Source organism: Gopherus evgoodei, chromosome 1 (genome assembly GCF_007399415.2).
Source record: "Gopherus evgoodei ecotype Sinaloan lineage chromosome 1, rGopEvg1_v1.p, whole genome shotgun sequence".
Taxonomy (NCBI): Eukaryota; Metazoa; Chordata; order Testudines; family Testudinidae; genus Gopherus; species Gopherus evgoodei.
This window is the reverse complement of record NC_044322.1, coordinates 319,908,607-319,925,996: the sequence shown is the minus strand read 5'-3', so window position 1 is coordinate 319,925,996 and position 17,390 is coordinate 319,908,607. Positions and strand designations below refer to the sequence as shown.

General features: G+C 41.0%; 1 protein-coding gene across 1 annotated transcript in view; it reads left to right on the top strand.

The window, feature by feature from the left end:
• The first annotated feature begins 1,136 nt into the window (after window positions 1-1,136).
• Window positions 1,137-17,390, top strand: part of WNT2 (Wnt family member 2) — a 33,485-nt gene continuing 17,231 nt past the window's right edge. The window contains exons 1-4 of the mRNA XM_030554195.1: window positions 1,137-1,216; window positions 3,043-3,266; window positions 10,004-10,281; window positions 13,752-14,016. Coding sequence (XP_030410055.1) covers window positions 1,137-1,216; window positions 3,043-3,266; window positions 10,004-10,281; window positions 13,752-14,016 — 847 coding nt within the window. The remainder of the gene's footprint in view (window positions 1,217-3,042; window positions 3,267-10,003; window positions 10,282-13,751; window positions 14,017-17,390) is intronic.

Genomic DNA, 17,390 nt, shown 5'->3' with positions numbered 1-17,390 from the left:
TGACTATTTACAGTGTGTTTGTTTTAACCGGTTGTTCTCTGCCGGACTGTTGTCTGAAGACTCTGCCACACAGTCAATGGGCTACAATTTGGAGTAGACTGTTCGGGCCAAAAGTCAGGAGAAAAGAGGAAGCTGCTTTGCTAGGAATCGGGGTGATATTTACACAAATAAGACCTCAGCGTGTTAAATAACGTTATCGAGTTTTCACACTTAAATGTGCTTGCGTGCACTGTGTTCATTTCACCCGGTCTCTATTCTTTTACAGAATCACCTTCAGCAGTCACAGTTCGTGGCCTCAGATGTGAAGAATTTAGACCATTCCCCTTCCTAATTGCCTAGGGCGGAGATTAGTAAAATAATCAAAATCATGGAAATATTTCCTTTTTATATATATAATGTCATAGTCCAGTTGCACGGTTCATATGGCGTATCTGTATCTATAATTCCATATACAGACGTGAATGAAATACCGTATAAAACATTATATATCGATACCAGATATTGAGAAGTGCTAAGTATTTTCCGTTGTTTGGCGACTTCACTGCTGTATTCTCAATAGTAACGTACCCCGGGCACGGTTTGGTAATTGTGTAGGGTATGAACTAACTCTGTTTGGATTTAAGGTTATTGGAAGGCAACTAGCCCATCGGGATTCCTTCCCTAATCAGAGGTGTTACCTCCTCCAATGTCTCTTGACATCATTTCATCCATCAGAGTTAAGAAAGAAAGAAAGAAAGGCAGAACCCACCCAGTCTGTAAGCAACCCACACCAGCCCCTCAGCTTTTCTCTGACAGCAGAAGAGCTGCATCAGGGTAAGGAAGAAGGATGAGAGCGGGTTGATCTTGTTGCCCTCCAAAACGTCTGTTAGTCTATAAGGTGCCACAGGATTCTTTGCCGCTCCTTGAGGATGTGATTCTGGACAAATTGAGCAGATTCCGGAGTTCTGCACAGACATATTATAGAGCGTATCAGTAAATCTGACCCCTGGCAACCGTGACATGAGAATGGTGAGACTCTTGATCCAGTGAGGAGAGAAGCCCCCAAGGTGCATTTGGCTCTGTGTCAGTAGCTTTTGTTCCATGGGATTTCCTCCGCCCTTCGCATTAGAACCGATGTGGAGTGAAGTGTTTCTAATATGAACTTTCGCTTTGGGATCTGGTTTGCTGTTCCACTGATCTTGTTCTGGGAAACCCCAGAAGTCACTTCTTCGTGGTGGTAAGTTGTGCAATTACAAGGGGTTTATTTGCTCTTGGGTAAGGTGGGATAAAATTCATGGTAAACTAGAAGAATTGACACCCCCACTCCTTTAGTGATCACACAAAAATATATTGCCGCCAGCTGTTCAGATACAAAAACCCCAATCCTAAATCAATCCGAATTATCCTACATCTTCTCTCTACTTCTCTTTTCCCTCTCAGCTCCCACTCCTCCTTCCCCATCCTTAACAATTAAACGTCTGCTTTACTACATGTCCAAGTAGGACTCTTTGATCTGAGGACCGATCAGAGCTTTTAGCATGGACAGTAACAGCAGGGTCAGTTGGAAGTTGATTAAAATATGCCCCGCATAGCTCCTATCACCAACTATATATAGAATTCGTGTAAGAATCGGCCGAAAGAAATGTATGAAGATTTTGCTTATGGCATGCAACAAGGTTTTGCATCGTTCAGGTTCAGGGATATATCTGATTAATTCTCCTTCATTGAATATCCTTGCTCCTTTATTGACTTATTTTTCCTGTAAAATGACAGCTGAACAGGAACTTGTCAGAAAATCTGTCGGGTAACAATGCAGTGGCCAAATGAATCGATGAAAATAAGAGGCATGGTGCAGTTTGTACTAGGGCAAAGTGTGAGAGAGAGAGAATTGTCAGAATAGTCTAGAGCAGAATTTTGTTCAAACCCTCGATCCTCTCCAGCCTTTCCTCCAGGACAGAAAAAAATGTTTCTCATCGCTGAATTAAAACCTCCAAATGAATAGTGGAGAAGCCTGTAGGACCACAGCTCCTAGTTCAAAAGATATTTGAGCTAGTTGTGATGCTCCTGAGCTAGCTGCAAAACACGGGGCTAATTAAGGGGGAGCCTAAATCAGAGATTTCCTTCAGAAAATGGGGTCTTAAAACAAAACAAAACAAAACAGACAAACCTCACTGAGGAAGAGGAGTTAAACTTCCCCTTGTAAACAGACTGACCAGGGAATGCATTTAACCTTGACACGGCTGACACTGCATCAAAGGCTGATTTATCAGACTGGCCATTTTTCAGTACAATTGCTAGTTCTGTTTCCTAGGTGCATAAACATTATTTATTGCCAGGGCTTTTTGTCACGGTGTCTTTTACCTGTTGCCGAATATCTGTACATTTTTTTTGTTGCAAACAACAGCTTTTAACGATTTGATGAGCTTATAAGCGAATGAAAACACGGCAAAAAGACATTTGCTCCTGTTTGAGCGCTTCAAAAGACAGCCACGGCGGTTTGTGTTTTATAAGAGATACCTTTCTAAACAGTTCAGGGCTAATTGCGAACATCTGGATACAGATGATGATGTCATTTAGAAAAAAAATGACAAAACCCAAAGTAAGGCGCTATGAAGGAGTTTTTGGTTCTTCCAAAGGCTCGGGAGGAATATACGGCAGGCAAACGATTTTGAAAGGATTTCTACCAAAACAGCAAATGCAAATGCGGCTGTAAATTAGACTCCAGATTAAACGGACTCTGGACCAGCGGATGATCAGAATGCAAGAGCCGATTTAGCCGCTCTGGGGCCTTCGCTCCTTGGAGGGAAATAAGAGGAAGGCGGAGGGATCCGTATAAACCGCTGGAAGCAGCGCTGGCTCCTGGCGAACAGCCAGGCAGAAGGGCACATGTCCCTGTTCGAGTCCCACTCGCCGGCCCCGCCCCAGTAGCTCCCCATTCCCACGCAGACCGCTCCTGGCAGCTCATGCTCCCCCCAGTCCGTGCCCCCCCTGCCCCGCTAGCTGAGCCTGTCCCCGCTCGCCCCACTCCTCGCCCCGCTGCCTGTGCGCCTTTGCTCCCCGCAGGTACATGGGGGCCGTGGGCTCGTCGCGGGTGATGTGTGACAACGTGCCCGGCCTGGTGAGCCGGCAGCGGCAGCTGTGCCAGCGGCACCCCGAGGCCATGCGCTCCATCGGGCTGGGCGTGGCGGAGTGGACGGCGGAATGTCAGCACCAGTTCCGCCAGCACCGCTGGAACTGCAACACCCTACACCGGGACCGGAGCCTCTTCGGCAGGGTCCTGCTGCGCAGTAAGTGCGGGGGCACGCGCGAGTCCCCACTGGGGGAGCAGGCGGGATCCCTGTCCCCGGTGGGGGTGTGGGGGAGAAGGCGGGATCTTGCCCCTGGCGGACAGTTGAATTGCGCACAACACGTGGGGGGTCACACGAGCTATGCACAGAAAGTGGGAGAAGCCGCAGCAGCCGCCCATGTGCCCTAGGAGGCTCCACCCGCAACGGGAGATTTATCTGCCCTTAGCGTGCTCCGGATCAGTCGTTAGCGGAGAGACCTGAGGCAGCATGACACTGACACACGTGCGTTTCGGAGAGCTGGCTGCAGCGGGGGCGTGACATCTGCTCCCACTCCTTAGAGCCACGAAGCGCGCTCTGCTGTTCCCTGGCTGATGCTTTCCAGCGGGTGTTGCACTCATGCTACCATGTAATCATCCGGCCCCTGGGATGGGAAGCGGCCAAAAGTACAGCACAGCGTCTCTAGGCTTCCCCTGGGGAGCGATCATCCCACCATTACCCTCCGCAAGAGTGAATTCATTGCGATTGTAAATTAGTCTGTGTCCTGGGAGTACTTCTGAACGCGCTGAAAAGACTAACGCTCCCTGGCTCCACCTAGACCTCCCCTGGCCACTTAAATATTGTCACCAGCGAATCAGCCTCACGTGCTTTTTGTCTTCAGAAAAGCTTTACCGGTAACCTTGGTGACGGCTGCTTGGAGTTGTTAGCTACATTTCCCACAGCCCACAAACCATTAAGTGCATTACAAAGTGTTGTTAAAACTGACCATGTTTGAAACACGAGAATAGCGCCTGTGAAATGGTTCTCGATTTCTTTCTTTAAAACAATAGTTGTTTGAAATCTCTGCATCATAAATCAGAAATAAAAATTAAGTCAATTTACGATAACCCACGAATAATGAAATTGACATGGGGATTCATTTATTATCTACTTTGGCACAGCTCCTCAACTGGTGCATATTGTCACAACTCCATTGATTTTAATGCAGCTATGACAATGTACATCAGCTGGAGATCTGCCCTTTTAAGTTAATTCTTAGCACTATTTTAAGCTTTGTCATGGTTATGTAATTTCAGGGGGAAATATGGTATTGTTCTGTGTCAGGCAAAGAATCAGAAACAGCCGCTAGATAAGAAGCCTTGCTTTGTAGGTGCATACAATTGTTAGTTTACAAGTAAGATTAAATTTATATAACCATATTATTATAAAATGTTATTAGTCAACAAATACTTCTTACAAGACAAATATATCAAAGCATGAGGAGTACATGGCCTGTAAACCAGTCCCAGGTATATATAACTCACTATCCTAGAGCACTATGCTTTGGCAAAAGAAATGCATCTTCCATTTTGTAAGTAACTCAAATTTAGCTGTGAATTTCCTTTGTAAAAATGCTTAACTTCAAAACACAAGTGTGAAAGAGGACAATTAGAACCAAATTCAGCTGTTCTACTGATTTATGGCTCTGATGATTAGGTAGCACATGCAGGTGAGTATGAAAGTACTGAATATCATCTGCTGATGATGAATGGGTGTAAATGGAAACTGGCATTAATATCTTTCCTGTTTAGTTAATATTATAATTAGTTAATATAATTGCAGTTAACTCTTGCAATTAACTAAAAAATTAATCATGATTAAAAATATTGTGATTAGTTGCAGTTTTAATTACACTGTTAATAGAATAGCAGTTGAAATTTTAAATATTTTGGATGTTTTCTACATTGTCAAATATATTGATTTCAAATACAACAGAGAATATAAAGTGTACAGTGCTCACACTATATTATTATTTTTGGTTACGAATATTTGCACTGTAAAAATGATAAACAAGATAATTGGTATGCAATCTATTAATTGTGAAAGTGCAATTTATAAATGTAGATTTTGTTGTTGTTACATAACTGCACTCAAAAACAAAACAATGTAAAACTTTAGCGCCTGCAAGTCCACTCAGTCCTACATCTTGTTCAGCCAATTGCTAAGACAAACAAGTCTGTTTACATTTACGGGCGATAATGCTACCCATTTCTTATTTACAATGTCCCCTGAAAGTGAGAACAGGTGTTCGCATAGCACTTTTGTAGCCTGCATTGCAAGGTATTTACATTCCAGATATGCTAAACAGTCATATGCCCCTTCATGCTTTGGCCACCTTTTTAGAAGACATGCTTCCATGTTGATGACGTTCATTTAAAAAAACAAGTGTTAATTAAATTTGTGACTGAACTCCTTTGGGGAGAGTTGTATATCTCCTGCTCTGTGTTTTACCCACATTCTGCCATATATTGCATATTATAGCAGTCTCAGATGATGACCCAACATGTTGTTCGTCTTAAGAACACTTTCACGACAGAATTGACAAAATGCAAAGAAGGTACTGATGTGAGATTTCTAAAGATAGCTACAGCACTTGAATCAAGGTTTAAGAATCTGAAGTGCCTTCTAAAATCTGAGAGGGACGAGGTGTGGAGCATGCTTTCAGAAGTCTTAAAAGAGCAACACTCCAGAAACTACACCAAAAAAGAAAATCAACCTTCTGCTGGTGGCATCTGACTCAGATGATGAAAATGAACATATGTCAGTCTACACTGCTTTGGATCATTATCAAACAGAACCAATCATTAGTATGGAAGCATGTCCTCTGAAATGGTGGTTGATGCATGAAAGGACACATGAATCTTTAGCGCATGTGGGACGTAAATATCTTGAAACACCAGCTACCACAGTGCCATGCAAACGCCTGTTCTCACTTTCAGGTGACATTGTAAACAAGAAGCTGGCAGCATTATTTTCAGCACATGTAAACAAAATTATTTGAGCGAGTGGCTGAACAAGAAGTAAGACTGAGTGGACTTGTAGGCTTTAAAGTTTTACATTGTTTTATTTTTGAATGCAGGTTTTTTTGTGTGCATAATTCTACATTTGCAAGGTCAATTTTCATGATAAAGAGATTTGCACTACAGTACTTGTACTAAGTGAATTAAAAATACTATTTCTTTTGTTTTTTACAGTGCAAATATTTAGAATAGAAATAAATATAAAGTGAGCACTGTGCATTTTGTATTCTGTGCTGAAATTGAAATCAGTATATTTGAAAATGTGGAAAACATACAAAATATTTAAATAATGGGAATTATATTATTGTTTAACAGCACGATTAATCATGATTAATGTTTTTAATCACTTGACAGCCCTAATTAATATTGTTTAGAGATGAGATGACAGGAAGACCACCTTTAGAACACATACATGGCTGCTTTACCTGTGCTTCCCCCACACTGCACAACCCCAACATTGTGCATAATGATCATGTAGGCTGCAAGTACAGCTGAGGTTTTGTAGCCACATTGTGACTCTCTCATCTGACCCAGTCATGGAAAATATCCCAACTGCAGCATTTTTCCTCAGACAGACAGGCGTCCACCGAGCTTGTTGTGTTTTCATCACCTATGTTGCCTAAGTGCATTCTGGGAAAATCTAAGCAGCCATCCCAAACTGCCTCAGCAAGAGAAAGAATGCAAACTGAATGGCACCAGCACCAAGTGGAGCAATGCAGCCTGGGATTTCTGCTACCACACAGAGCATTGGGAAGGAGGCCTGGTCAAACTGGTGACATAGGCACAGGTAGCATTGAACATTCTCTCAGGTGCTTGGCTGGTTCATACTCTCATACTCAGCTTCTAAGTGATCGCTGTGTGTGGGGTTAGAAGGAATTTTCCCCCAGGTCAGACTGGCAGTGACTTTGAACTGGATTCATTTCCCTCTATAGCGTGTGGGTACGGATTACTTGCCAAGACTATCTAGGTGTATGTCACATAATCCCATCCAATCTATGTCCCTGGTAACGGAGATACATGGTTGGCCCCTATGGTTGCTAATACAGTATTAACCATGTTTCCTGTGGATACAAATCATGTTTCTGGTTACCACCTATCCTGGTTTTCCAGGGATTGGCCCTTATTTTAGGTAGCTGTCCCAGGAAATCTGCAAGTCTTCTGGGACATTAAAAGTCCTGATTTTTTTTGTCAGTCATCCCCGTTGGCTCCTGCAGTCCTAGAGGGTGTAGTGGGAGGAGCCATGGGCAGCGATTCCTGCTCAGATGGAGCTCTAACTCTGGAGCATCTGAGAGCCATGAGGACAGGTCAGCGTGGGAGCAGTGAGCAGGACAGGGGGAGCTTGGGGCTGGCAGCACCCAGTCACTGCTGTTTAGGTATTAGGTGTGGGGGCCGCCACCAGGCAGGAGAGAGGTGGATCCAGCCAACGCTGCATCCTGTTTGGCCAGGTTGATGCCTGGGGCAGCCCTTGGATCCGGTGCCCGCCCCCAGGGTTGAGATGAGGCAACAGTGCCATGGGTGGGGAGAAAAGCAGTACCCAGGGATGTATGTGGTGTAGTATGGGGGAGCAGGCAGATATCCTTGTTTTTTGTACCTCAGAAGTGGCAACCATAAATCATGTTTAGTGTCAGCCAGTTTCACTAACTGGTTACAAAGTGAGGTGAAGTTGTGTAGATAGGGTCTATGTGGCACACAGGGCCTTTTATTTGTTACAAGAGATGTCTGTGTATACTAGACCTGGTCAGGAATTTTCCAACAGAAAATAAAGTTTCTGCAAAATTTTTTGAATTTTTTTCCATCAGGAAAATCAAAATGAAATATTTTATTTCACATTGGCTTGACCTAGATTGGAATATTTCATTCTGTTGAACTGATCTGAAACATTTTTGTTTTGAATCAGTTCAATAAAATATTAAACTGCTCCTGCCTCTTGGGAGTTGTAGTTCTCGCCCCCATTCTTTCCTATGGGCTGGGTTCCCTGAAGGAATACATCTCTCAGAATGTAACATGGGTTCCCATCTGACCAAGCTGAATGATGCATCATGACAGTCGAAAACTCTGCTGAGTCTGCCCAGCAAGGGAGAATGGAGTATCAGGCTCCTAAACACCAACAACTCCTAGGAAGCAATCAATAGGAAAATGAAATTTAGTGTTGAAATAACTCAGAATCAAGTAGTTTTGGTCACTTCAACAAACCCAAATGAAACATTTCAACAGTTGTGAATCAAAATTTGTCAGAAATGCTATTGTGTTAGTACATGAGTGTGAGGAGCCAGGTTAGTTAACATTATCTTTATCATTACTTTGTGATCACAGCAGACAAGACCAAGTCCTTTTCAGCACCGTGGTACAATGCAGGCCCAATTTTGGTTGAGGCTTCTAGATGCTATTGGAATATAAATGTTAAATACTAATAAGTCAGGTCAGTGAATCATGATTGAACCTTGTTCCCCTAGGGTTTATTCATGAGGGGATGACACAATTCAGAATTTTTTCCAGTCTACACCTATTACAAAGTCATGGTCAGCATAGTGATAGCTAATTTGACTCTTTGAAGTCAAATTAACATACTTTAACATGATAAAAGTTTGTAGTGAAGACAAGCCCTGAAAGGATAGATTCCTCTTTATTCCTAGGGGTTTAGCCAGTGCATGAAGGTGCACTTCTCACCTTCCTGTGCTAGTTTTAACATAGTCTTTAAGACTGCACTTTTCAGCACAAACTTACTTTTCTAAATGTCTCTTTTGGAAATAGTCTCATTTGTACAACTCATAATCCTTTGCTGTCCATTGGCTGTTTGAGTTGCTTTTCAAAACAGTCATTTGGTAATTGTGTTTTTCTCTGGAGAACACAGATTACTACTTAATACAAATATTCCTATAATTAAATTTCAAGTAGATTGCATGGTAGTTTTTTAAACAGCTGAGGTAAGTGTAATTTAATATGATGTAGATATGGTTTCCTGGTTTTTAATAAGAAGACTGGCAGAAGTCATTTTCAGCCACTGTTATAAAATTGTAACTGAAATGAGCAAACTTTAAATCTGAAATGAGCAAGAGCTTCAAGGCTATACAATATTTTGCTCTTCCAGTTGACATACAGTGTGCTTTAAGAAGTCTCCAGCTTCTTGATATCACCAAGCTGTTTTGTGTTTTCCGATTGGAAAACTCAGTTTTTCTTCAAGTTGTTAATATACCTGTTGTGGCAACGATTAATAAGTACACATACTAATAATGAAATACAGCACTGTTTGAAAGAAAAAGTGTATTAAGACCCTAAAGAGTTTTATATCTATCAATGTAGCACAGTTGTGTATTATGAGTTACTACTTATTAAAATAATTTTATGTAGCTATTGCACTGAAATATGTATCTTTTGCCTTATGAGAGGGCATAGTTTGTAGAGTAATAAAATATCAGAAAACAGAACTGTATGAGTACTTGGCATGTGGAAGTGCAATTATAGGGCTAAATCCTACTCAATCACACAAATAGTCCTATTGACTTCTTCAGTGGTTCTTATTTGCATGAATAAGGTGAAAAGCTTTGGCGTCTAGGTAGGAAGCTTGTTGTCTTGCAGTACAATCAAAGATCTTCTAAATTCACTAAAACATCGATCCTAAAAGTGTGTGTATATAATACAACTCATCTATGAAAGTGTATTAATAAATACTAGAAACAAACTTATAGTGAATCCCAATCCAAGATTTCTGTTAATGAGCTTTTACTAGAGAGGGGCCCAAATTCAAGCCATATGTAATTCTCTAGTGAAATTACACCAGGCGTGAATTCAACCCCATTTCTCTTTTGTACATTGTGAAGTTCAGCATAAATGGATCTTAACCATTAAAATTATCTGGAACTGAATATCTCAACCATCTTACGGCCAGCCTTCTTGTTTCAGGTAGCCAGGAGTCTGCCTTTGTGTATGCCATCTCCTCTGCTGGAGTTGTATTTGCTATCACAAGGGCATGTAGTCAAGGAGAATTAAAATCCTGCTCCTGTGATCCAAAGAAGAAAGGGTCTGCCAAGGACAACAAGGGCCACTTTGATTGGGGTGGCTGCAGCGATAACGTCGACTATGGTGTCAAATTTGCCAGAGCATTTGTGGATGCCAAAGAAAGGAAGGGAAAAGATGCCAGAGCACTAATGAACCTTCACAACAACAGAGCTGGAAGAAAGGTGGGTGTGACACTTCTTACTTACTAAAACTTATCTTCTCTAAATGACCTAAAATTCCTTGACCTAATTACAAAAAATGGAAACATATCATTCTGGGGGCATTACCCTTTGAGACTCATTAACATATCTCAACAATGCATTTGGGGTGAAATTCACTCTGTGGAGAGGGCCAGTGTAAGATCTACTGCACCACTTACATGCCCACTTCAGGCCTCAATCCTGAGAAGGTTTACACATATACACTTAATTTTATGTACAGTGAGTAGTTGTCCTACTGAAATTAATGAAATTATTCATGTCAGGAGATCAGACTAGATGGTCTGGTGGTCCCTACAGGCCTTAGATTCTATAACAGGGGTTCCCACCCAAGCACGAAGACAACCGTTTGCCAATCTGCTAAGCACTTGCATAAGTCTTTGCAAGATCAGAGTGTAAGTGAGAGTTTAATTGGTGTCTAGACCTTGCACATAGGTGAATTCTAACCTGGGTGAATAAAGAAGGGAAACCTTTGAATACACTCAAAGACCACAGCAAAGGATTGGTTTAGCTGCCAAAGAGCAAATCCTTCTACTCCAACAATGAAATAAAACAGCATAATGTACATCCACATGGGGACAATAAACATGCAAATAGAAATTATCAGAGGGGGTGAAATATACCTACTTCACTAATCTAAAAAATAAAATAAATAGAAACAAATTGCACTTGTTTAGCCCAAAGGCTCTGACCCAACCTTTATCCAAACACTGTATTAAAATAATATCCTTGGAACTTCCAAAATAGTCTTTACTTTTGTTAGTAAAATGGCAATAAACTGCTAGGCATGTTGCCTATTGCTTGTGCAGTGAGTTGGAAAATACACACACTCACCTTTTTGCCTTGGCATTTATAGAATATATATAGAAATGAATACGGTCCATGTGACTGGAGTGTATTGATTAATTATTCGAGGACATAGGACAATCATCATATGCACAGCATCTGAAAAATTGTCATATAGCTTCTGTACTGTCACTGAAGAGAAGATTTACTTCTTAAAAATGAAGAATTTTGATGACTTTGTTCAAGAATCTCTGTTCTTTTTGCATCCACATTAAATAGTATTAAGTATATTTTTCATATTTTGTGTGATTGTTTTAAAAAAAATTCTCTAAAATGGATATGAAGTCCTCTTATATTAGCCATTCTCCATAAGAAAAATGTGTCCCCTTTTAACCCCTGATTTGGTTAATTCTGATGAATGTAGGTGATCTTCTGTGTTAGTTAGTTTTGTTTTTTTCCTGACAGTGCCTCTCCCCCTAGTTTCAAATGGTTGTAGACAACACATTGTTTAGCCAGATGAGATTATCCAATCCAATGAAGAGTCAGAATGGTCATTCAAAGAGGGCTATCTTAATGCTTTATAGTGTAAGGGATTGACTGTAAGGGATTGTTATATATGAGACAGAGCATGATTTTATATAGTGAAAGCTCCTTGGCTGGGAGTATCCGCTGTCCATGCAATGTTTCAGGATCTCTAACTGCTAAAAAAAATAAACAAACATTAATATTGATCTGGAAAGGTACTGCCACATCTAATAAGTGAATAGGTTGGGGACATAAGATCAATGAAGAGACTTCAGGAAATGTTTTAAGTTTAAACTAGCCAAGAAACAAAAGAGTTATAAAGCAAATTCTTTTATGCTTTAGAACCTGGTTTTTAGAAGGGGGTTCCCATTTTGTACCCACAGTTTAGTGGTTTAAATTTAGTTAGAAACTGGTGTCCTTTAGATGCCTCATTACCTGAGTGTATCAACAAATCTGGCAGTTACAGGTCTAGATGGAGTAAATTGTATCCACAGTTATTTTTCCTCTGCAAAATGAGAGGCCAGATTGTGATGAGAGGCCCTTTCAAAAGTAGGCCCTTACATTTTAGTCAATCAAAACATCCCATATGCACCAAATGAATGGCTATATTGTATATCATTATCTGAGCATCACTGAAGAAAAAAACCTCCCATATTTTAATGGGTGGCTTCTGATGTCTGAGGCCTCAGTTCAGCAAGGTACTTAAAACATGTGCCTGACTTTAAATACTGAGTAGTCTCATTAATTTCTACTCACATGCTTAAAGTTAAACATATGCTTAAATTATTTGCTGAACTGGGGCCTTGTTTTAATACTAAGTTCATAAGTCCAGACAGGACTGTGAGAATGTCAGTGACTGATTTGAACCATAGTAATCTAATACATTGTTTACCAGTCATAGAAAAAAACCAAAGATGCTGGTCTATTACTCTGGGTATGTAATATACTGTAGTTTCTTTAGAAAGCTCTTGGTTGGAAAAGGCCATTCCAGTCTACTCCAGCTCCATTAATATGGCTTTTTTTCCCTGCAACGCAAACTCTAAAGTGCATGCATTTTATGAATCCTGAGAATAGACTTCCAGAGATGTGATTGTCATAGATCAAAGTCTATGTGCTATGACTTATCACATAATTAATAAATTAACCCATTGTTTGTTCAGTAACATACAAATATGTTAAAAGCCTGACCTGAAGCTTTAATGCTATTCAATCATTATATGAATGATGAAGATGAAGGCCTCAAGTGAAAAGCAATAAAATTCTTATAAACCTTTCTAAAAAAAATTGTAAAAATAGGAGTTATACATATATTTTACTTTCAAGTGCCACGTAGATAAAAATGACTAGCTCACATCGGATGCTGTAGTCTGATGACATAACACACTTTATACTGTCTGTGTAAAATAAAATTACTAGGAAACAAGGTTAATTTCTAAGCCACATTTAAGAAACTCTTTGTAGATCTGGATAGGCACTCAGATACCATGGTTAGATCTAGATGAGAAATAGAAAAATTACTGTAAACATGTTTATATTGGATTTTGACCTGCTTTCCACTGAAATTTTGATGAAAAGGTTAGTTGAAATTGTGAATTTCACATTATTTTGATCAATTTTAATCGCAGTGAAGGAGCTCTTGGAAATGAGCAACCTCATAAAAAGTGAGATTGGCAGGTTTGATATGGTATTACCTCAAGCTGAATGACAACACAGTAAACCCAATAGTATTTCCAAGGGGATAGATTCTGCCTTGTTATGCATGTGCATTCCCATTGACTTAAAGACATTTGTGTTCTGTCACTCGAGATTAATTTCTGTCTCAGATATCAGCGGATCTGATAAGGAGGGAAATGATTTCTCAGTAGTGTTGCCTGGATCTTCAGGGAGACTGAAAGTAGCAGGAGAGGAGAAAACACCAATCCTGAAGGTAGTTGAGTAAACTAAGCAGACTGGCCTAACCTTGTGAGGATGACTCACTGCTGCCAGTGGGTGTCACCACAGACCATGATTACAGGAGCCATTACAAAGCTGAGACTGCAGGATCAATGGGAGGAGAGTGAAAAAACATAAATTAAAATGTAGCCTGTTTTACTTGTTTATGTTTCATTGGCTTTTTCTGGCAGGCTGTGAAGCGGTTTTTGAAACAGGAGTGCAAATGTCATGGTGTGAGTGGATCATGTACTCTGAGAACCTGCTGGCTGGCCATGGCAGACTTTAGGAAAACAGGAGATTATCTATGGAGAAAATACAATGGAGCGATTCAGGTGGTCATGAATCAAGATGGCACTGGTTTCACTGTGGCTAACAAGAAATTTAAGAAGCCCACCAAGAATGACCTGGTATACTTTGAGAGCTCGCCGGACTACTGTATCAGAGACAGGGATATAGGTAAGCTTGAGTTACCATACATACATGGTGTGATTTCAGACTTTTATTACTTGAAGGTTAAAAAATGTCCATCAGTATTGGATTTACATATTTCCCTCACTCTTTCCATCACTCTTTATTACCTAAAGTCAGAAGGACAACTCAGTACACGAGTGAGAGATAATACAGCTTCTCCGCTGGCAAAATCCTGGCCTTCTCTAAACTTAAGAGAACCAATTGTACCAATATTGTACATACTTTGGGGGGTTTGTGGCAATGAGAACAGTAGTTTCTAATTAGCTTTTCAGTGAGACAGTCATATAGTCCTCCAAATTGGACTTAAACTAGGGTTCAGTCAATAAGATGACACTACATGATTCACTAATGCTGTTATAGTCCCAAGAATGGAGCAGGGTTTACAGTTGCATGTATTTCCTTTTCCCTCCTAAACACACTCTGTATCAGTGATTCTTAAGCATTTTGGGTGCTGTCTCCATGTACTACACACCTTCTCATATTCAACTGCATTCTAATATGCAGGAGGGTTGAGCTCCAAACAATTACCAGGCGGAAGGGCTTGGAGTAGTCCCAGTTTCACTGTGGGTTAGAGATTGCACAATTGAACCAGAGACAGGCATTGGTTACTCACTGCAGCAGGGAGAAGAAGTGTGTAGCATATACCAGTGCAAATCTAAATGCCAGTGCATTCTACACTTCCTCTCCCTGCCTCAGTGAGTAAAAGCTATTGGTTTCTATATTTCTTTTTAAATGGTTTGGCTCACTGTCAGGGTTCCTTTCCCACTCTGAACTCTGAAGTACAGATGTGGGGACCCATGTGAAAGACCCCCTAAGCTTATTTTTTAGGTTAAAAACTTCCCCAAGGCACAAATTCCTTTCTAGCCTTAGTATTGCTGCCACCACCAAGTGAGTTAAACATTTAGGGAGGGCCACTTAGAGCCCTACCTTCCCCCAAAATATCCCCCCAAGTCCCTACACCACATTTCCTGGGAAGGCTTGAGAATAATATCCTCACCAATTGGTACACGTGAACACAGACCCAAACTCTTGGATCTTAAGAACAATGAAAAATCAATCAGGTTCTTAAAAGAAGAATTTTAATTAAAGAAAAGGTAAAAGAATCACCTCTGTAAAATCAGGATGGTAAGTACTTTACAGAATAACAAAAGACTCAAAAACACAGAAGATTTCCCCTCTAGGCAAAACGTAAAGTTACGAAAACAGGGACAAACCTCCCCCTTTGCACAGGGAAAATTCACAAGCTAAAACAAAAGGTAATCTAACGCATTTCTATTCTGCTATTACTTACTATTTCTGCAAGACTAGATGCTTAGTTCAGATATGCTTAAGAAGATGTAATTTCCCTCTCCGGTTTCCTGGCTAGCTCAGAGACCAAAACCTTCCCGCACAGATTTGAAAGTATCTTCTCTCCTTATTGGTCCTTTTGGTCAGGTGTCACCCAGGTTATCTGACCTTCTTAACCCTTTACAGGTAAAAGAAGAATTAACTCTTTACAGGATAAAGAGGGATTTTATGCTACCCTTAGCTGTATGCTTAGGACACCCACTCTGGCCCATACTAGGAAATAGGACTCTAAAGCAGTACAAAGACCAAACTAGAAGAAAAGACCTAGAGAAAAATGAACTCGAAACAGTTTATATTACAGCCATGCCTGCGGATGTTAAAAATCGGAGAGCTCCAGACCTAATAGACACAGCTGTTTCTTCAGGGCAAAATTAGTATTTTCCCAGCAAAAATATCTGCGGCATCTTTAACTCTTCATTTGCTCATTTATTTGCTGAGTGCCAGTAGCATGCATGTTGCTGTATTGAAAACAGAGGAAGACATGGCCCCTGCTTCATGTGATACACACATCAAGCAGTGCCAGAATCATAGTGTGTTTTCCTCTGTTACTTTTGCATGTACTTAGGCAAATGTCACAGTGAGCTCATTGACTTCTGAGGGTGTTTTGTTGAGAGTAACAGGCAGCAGAATCAGAGTCATAATGAATTATTAACTTCTTGACCCATTATAACCAGCTTTTGAGTATGTTGGGTATTGTGTGTGGTGGGGAGGGGTAGCAATGCTATAGTCTATGTTAAACAGCTTCCTGTTTAACAGCCAGTTTTTCTAAGTGCTCTAAAATCCACAGGCTTACTTGGGTTTTCTCAAAATTTGCTAGGCATAGTGCTCCATATCTGAGCTCACCCGAGCAAGGCATTCTTGAGATACAACCTCCCTGACCAAAAAAATTCAAGTGACATCAACATTTTACAATTATTGCAGAGTTTGGGCAGCTCAGGGGCTCAAATGAGAGCTCAAATCCTCCCAAAACAGATATCACTCACACAGGATTGAGCCCAACTAATGTCTGGCACCCACTGCCGCTTTGGGGAAGCAACATTTTAAAAGTCATGCAGGGTAAAAGTTGGTTCTGAAACATGGCTCAAACCAAACTGAGCCAGAGAAAGCCAGTTACGAATATGCAGCAGGAATGTGGCTCTGTTGCAAGCCAGAGTATTTACAGCCTGATGTCAGCTTATGTGGATTTTTCAAGGTGGCATGCAATGGCCAATGAACCTTGGCAGCCCCAAGTGCTGTGAGTTTTGAGTCCAGCCCTTGGCAGCTTCCTGAGTATTGTAATGATTAGTATAGACAGCACCTCCACCACTATGTGGTGTAATATCTTTATTGTAGTGTTGTCATTGTCTTATATGTTATTGTGTTTGTGTTTGTTGACCTGACTTCAGGGGGATTAGCAATAAGCTTGATGTTACCTCTGTGTCAAATTTGCAGAAGAACTGAAGCTCAGCAGTTTCTCTTTGAAGTCTGGTCCTGAAGTTTTTTTGCTGCAGGATGGCTACCTTTAAATCTGCTATTGTGTGTCCAGGGAGATTGAAGTGTTCTCCTACAGGTTTTTGTATATTGCCATTCCTAATATCTGTTTGTGTCCATTTATCCTTTTCCATAAGGACTGTCCAGGTTGGCCGATGTACATAGCAGAGAGGCATTGCTGGCATATGATGGTGTATATTACATTGGTGGATGTGCAGGTGAATGAACTGGTGATGGTGTGGCTGATCTGCTTAGGTCCCATGATAGTGTCGCTGGTGTAGATATGTGGGCAGAGTTGGCATCGAGGTTTGTTGCATGGATTGGTTCCTGAGTTAGAGTTACTATGGTGAGGTGTGCAGTTACTGGTGAGAATGTGCTTCAGGTTGTCAGGTTGTCTGTGGTCAAGGACTGGTCTACCTCCCAAGGCCTGTGAAAGTGTGGGATCATTGTCCAGGATGGGTTGTAGATCCCTGATGATGCATTGGAGGGTTTAGCTGGGGATTGTATGTGATGGCCAGTGGAGTTCTGTTGGTGCTTAAAGT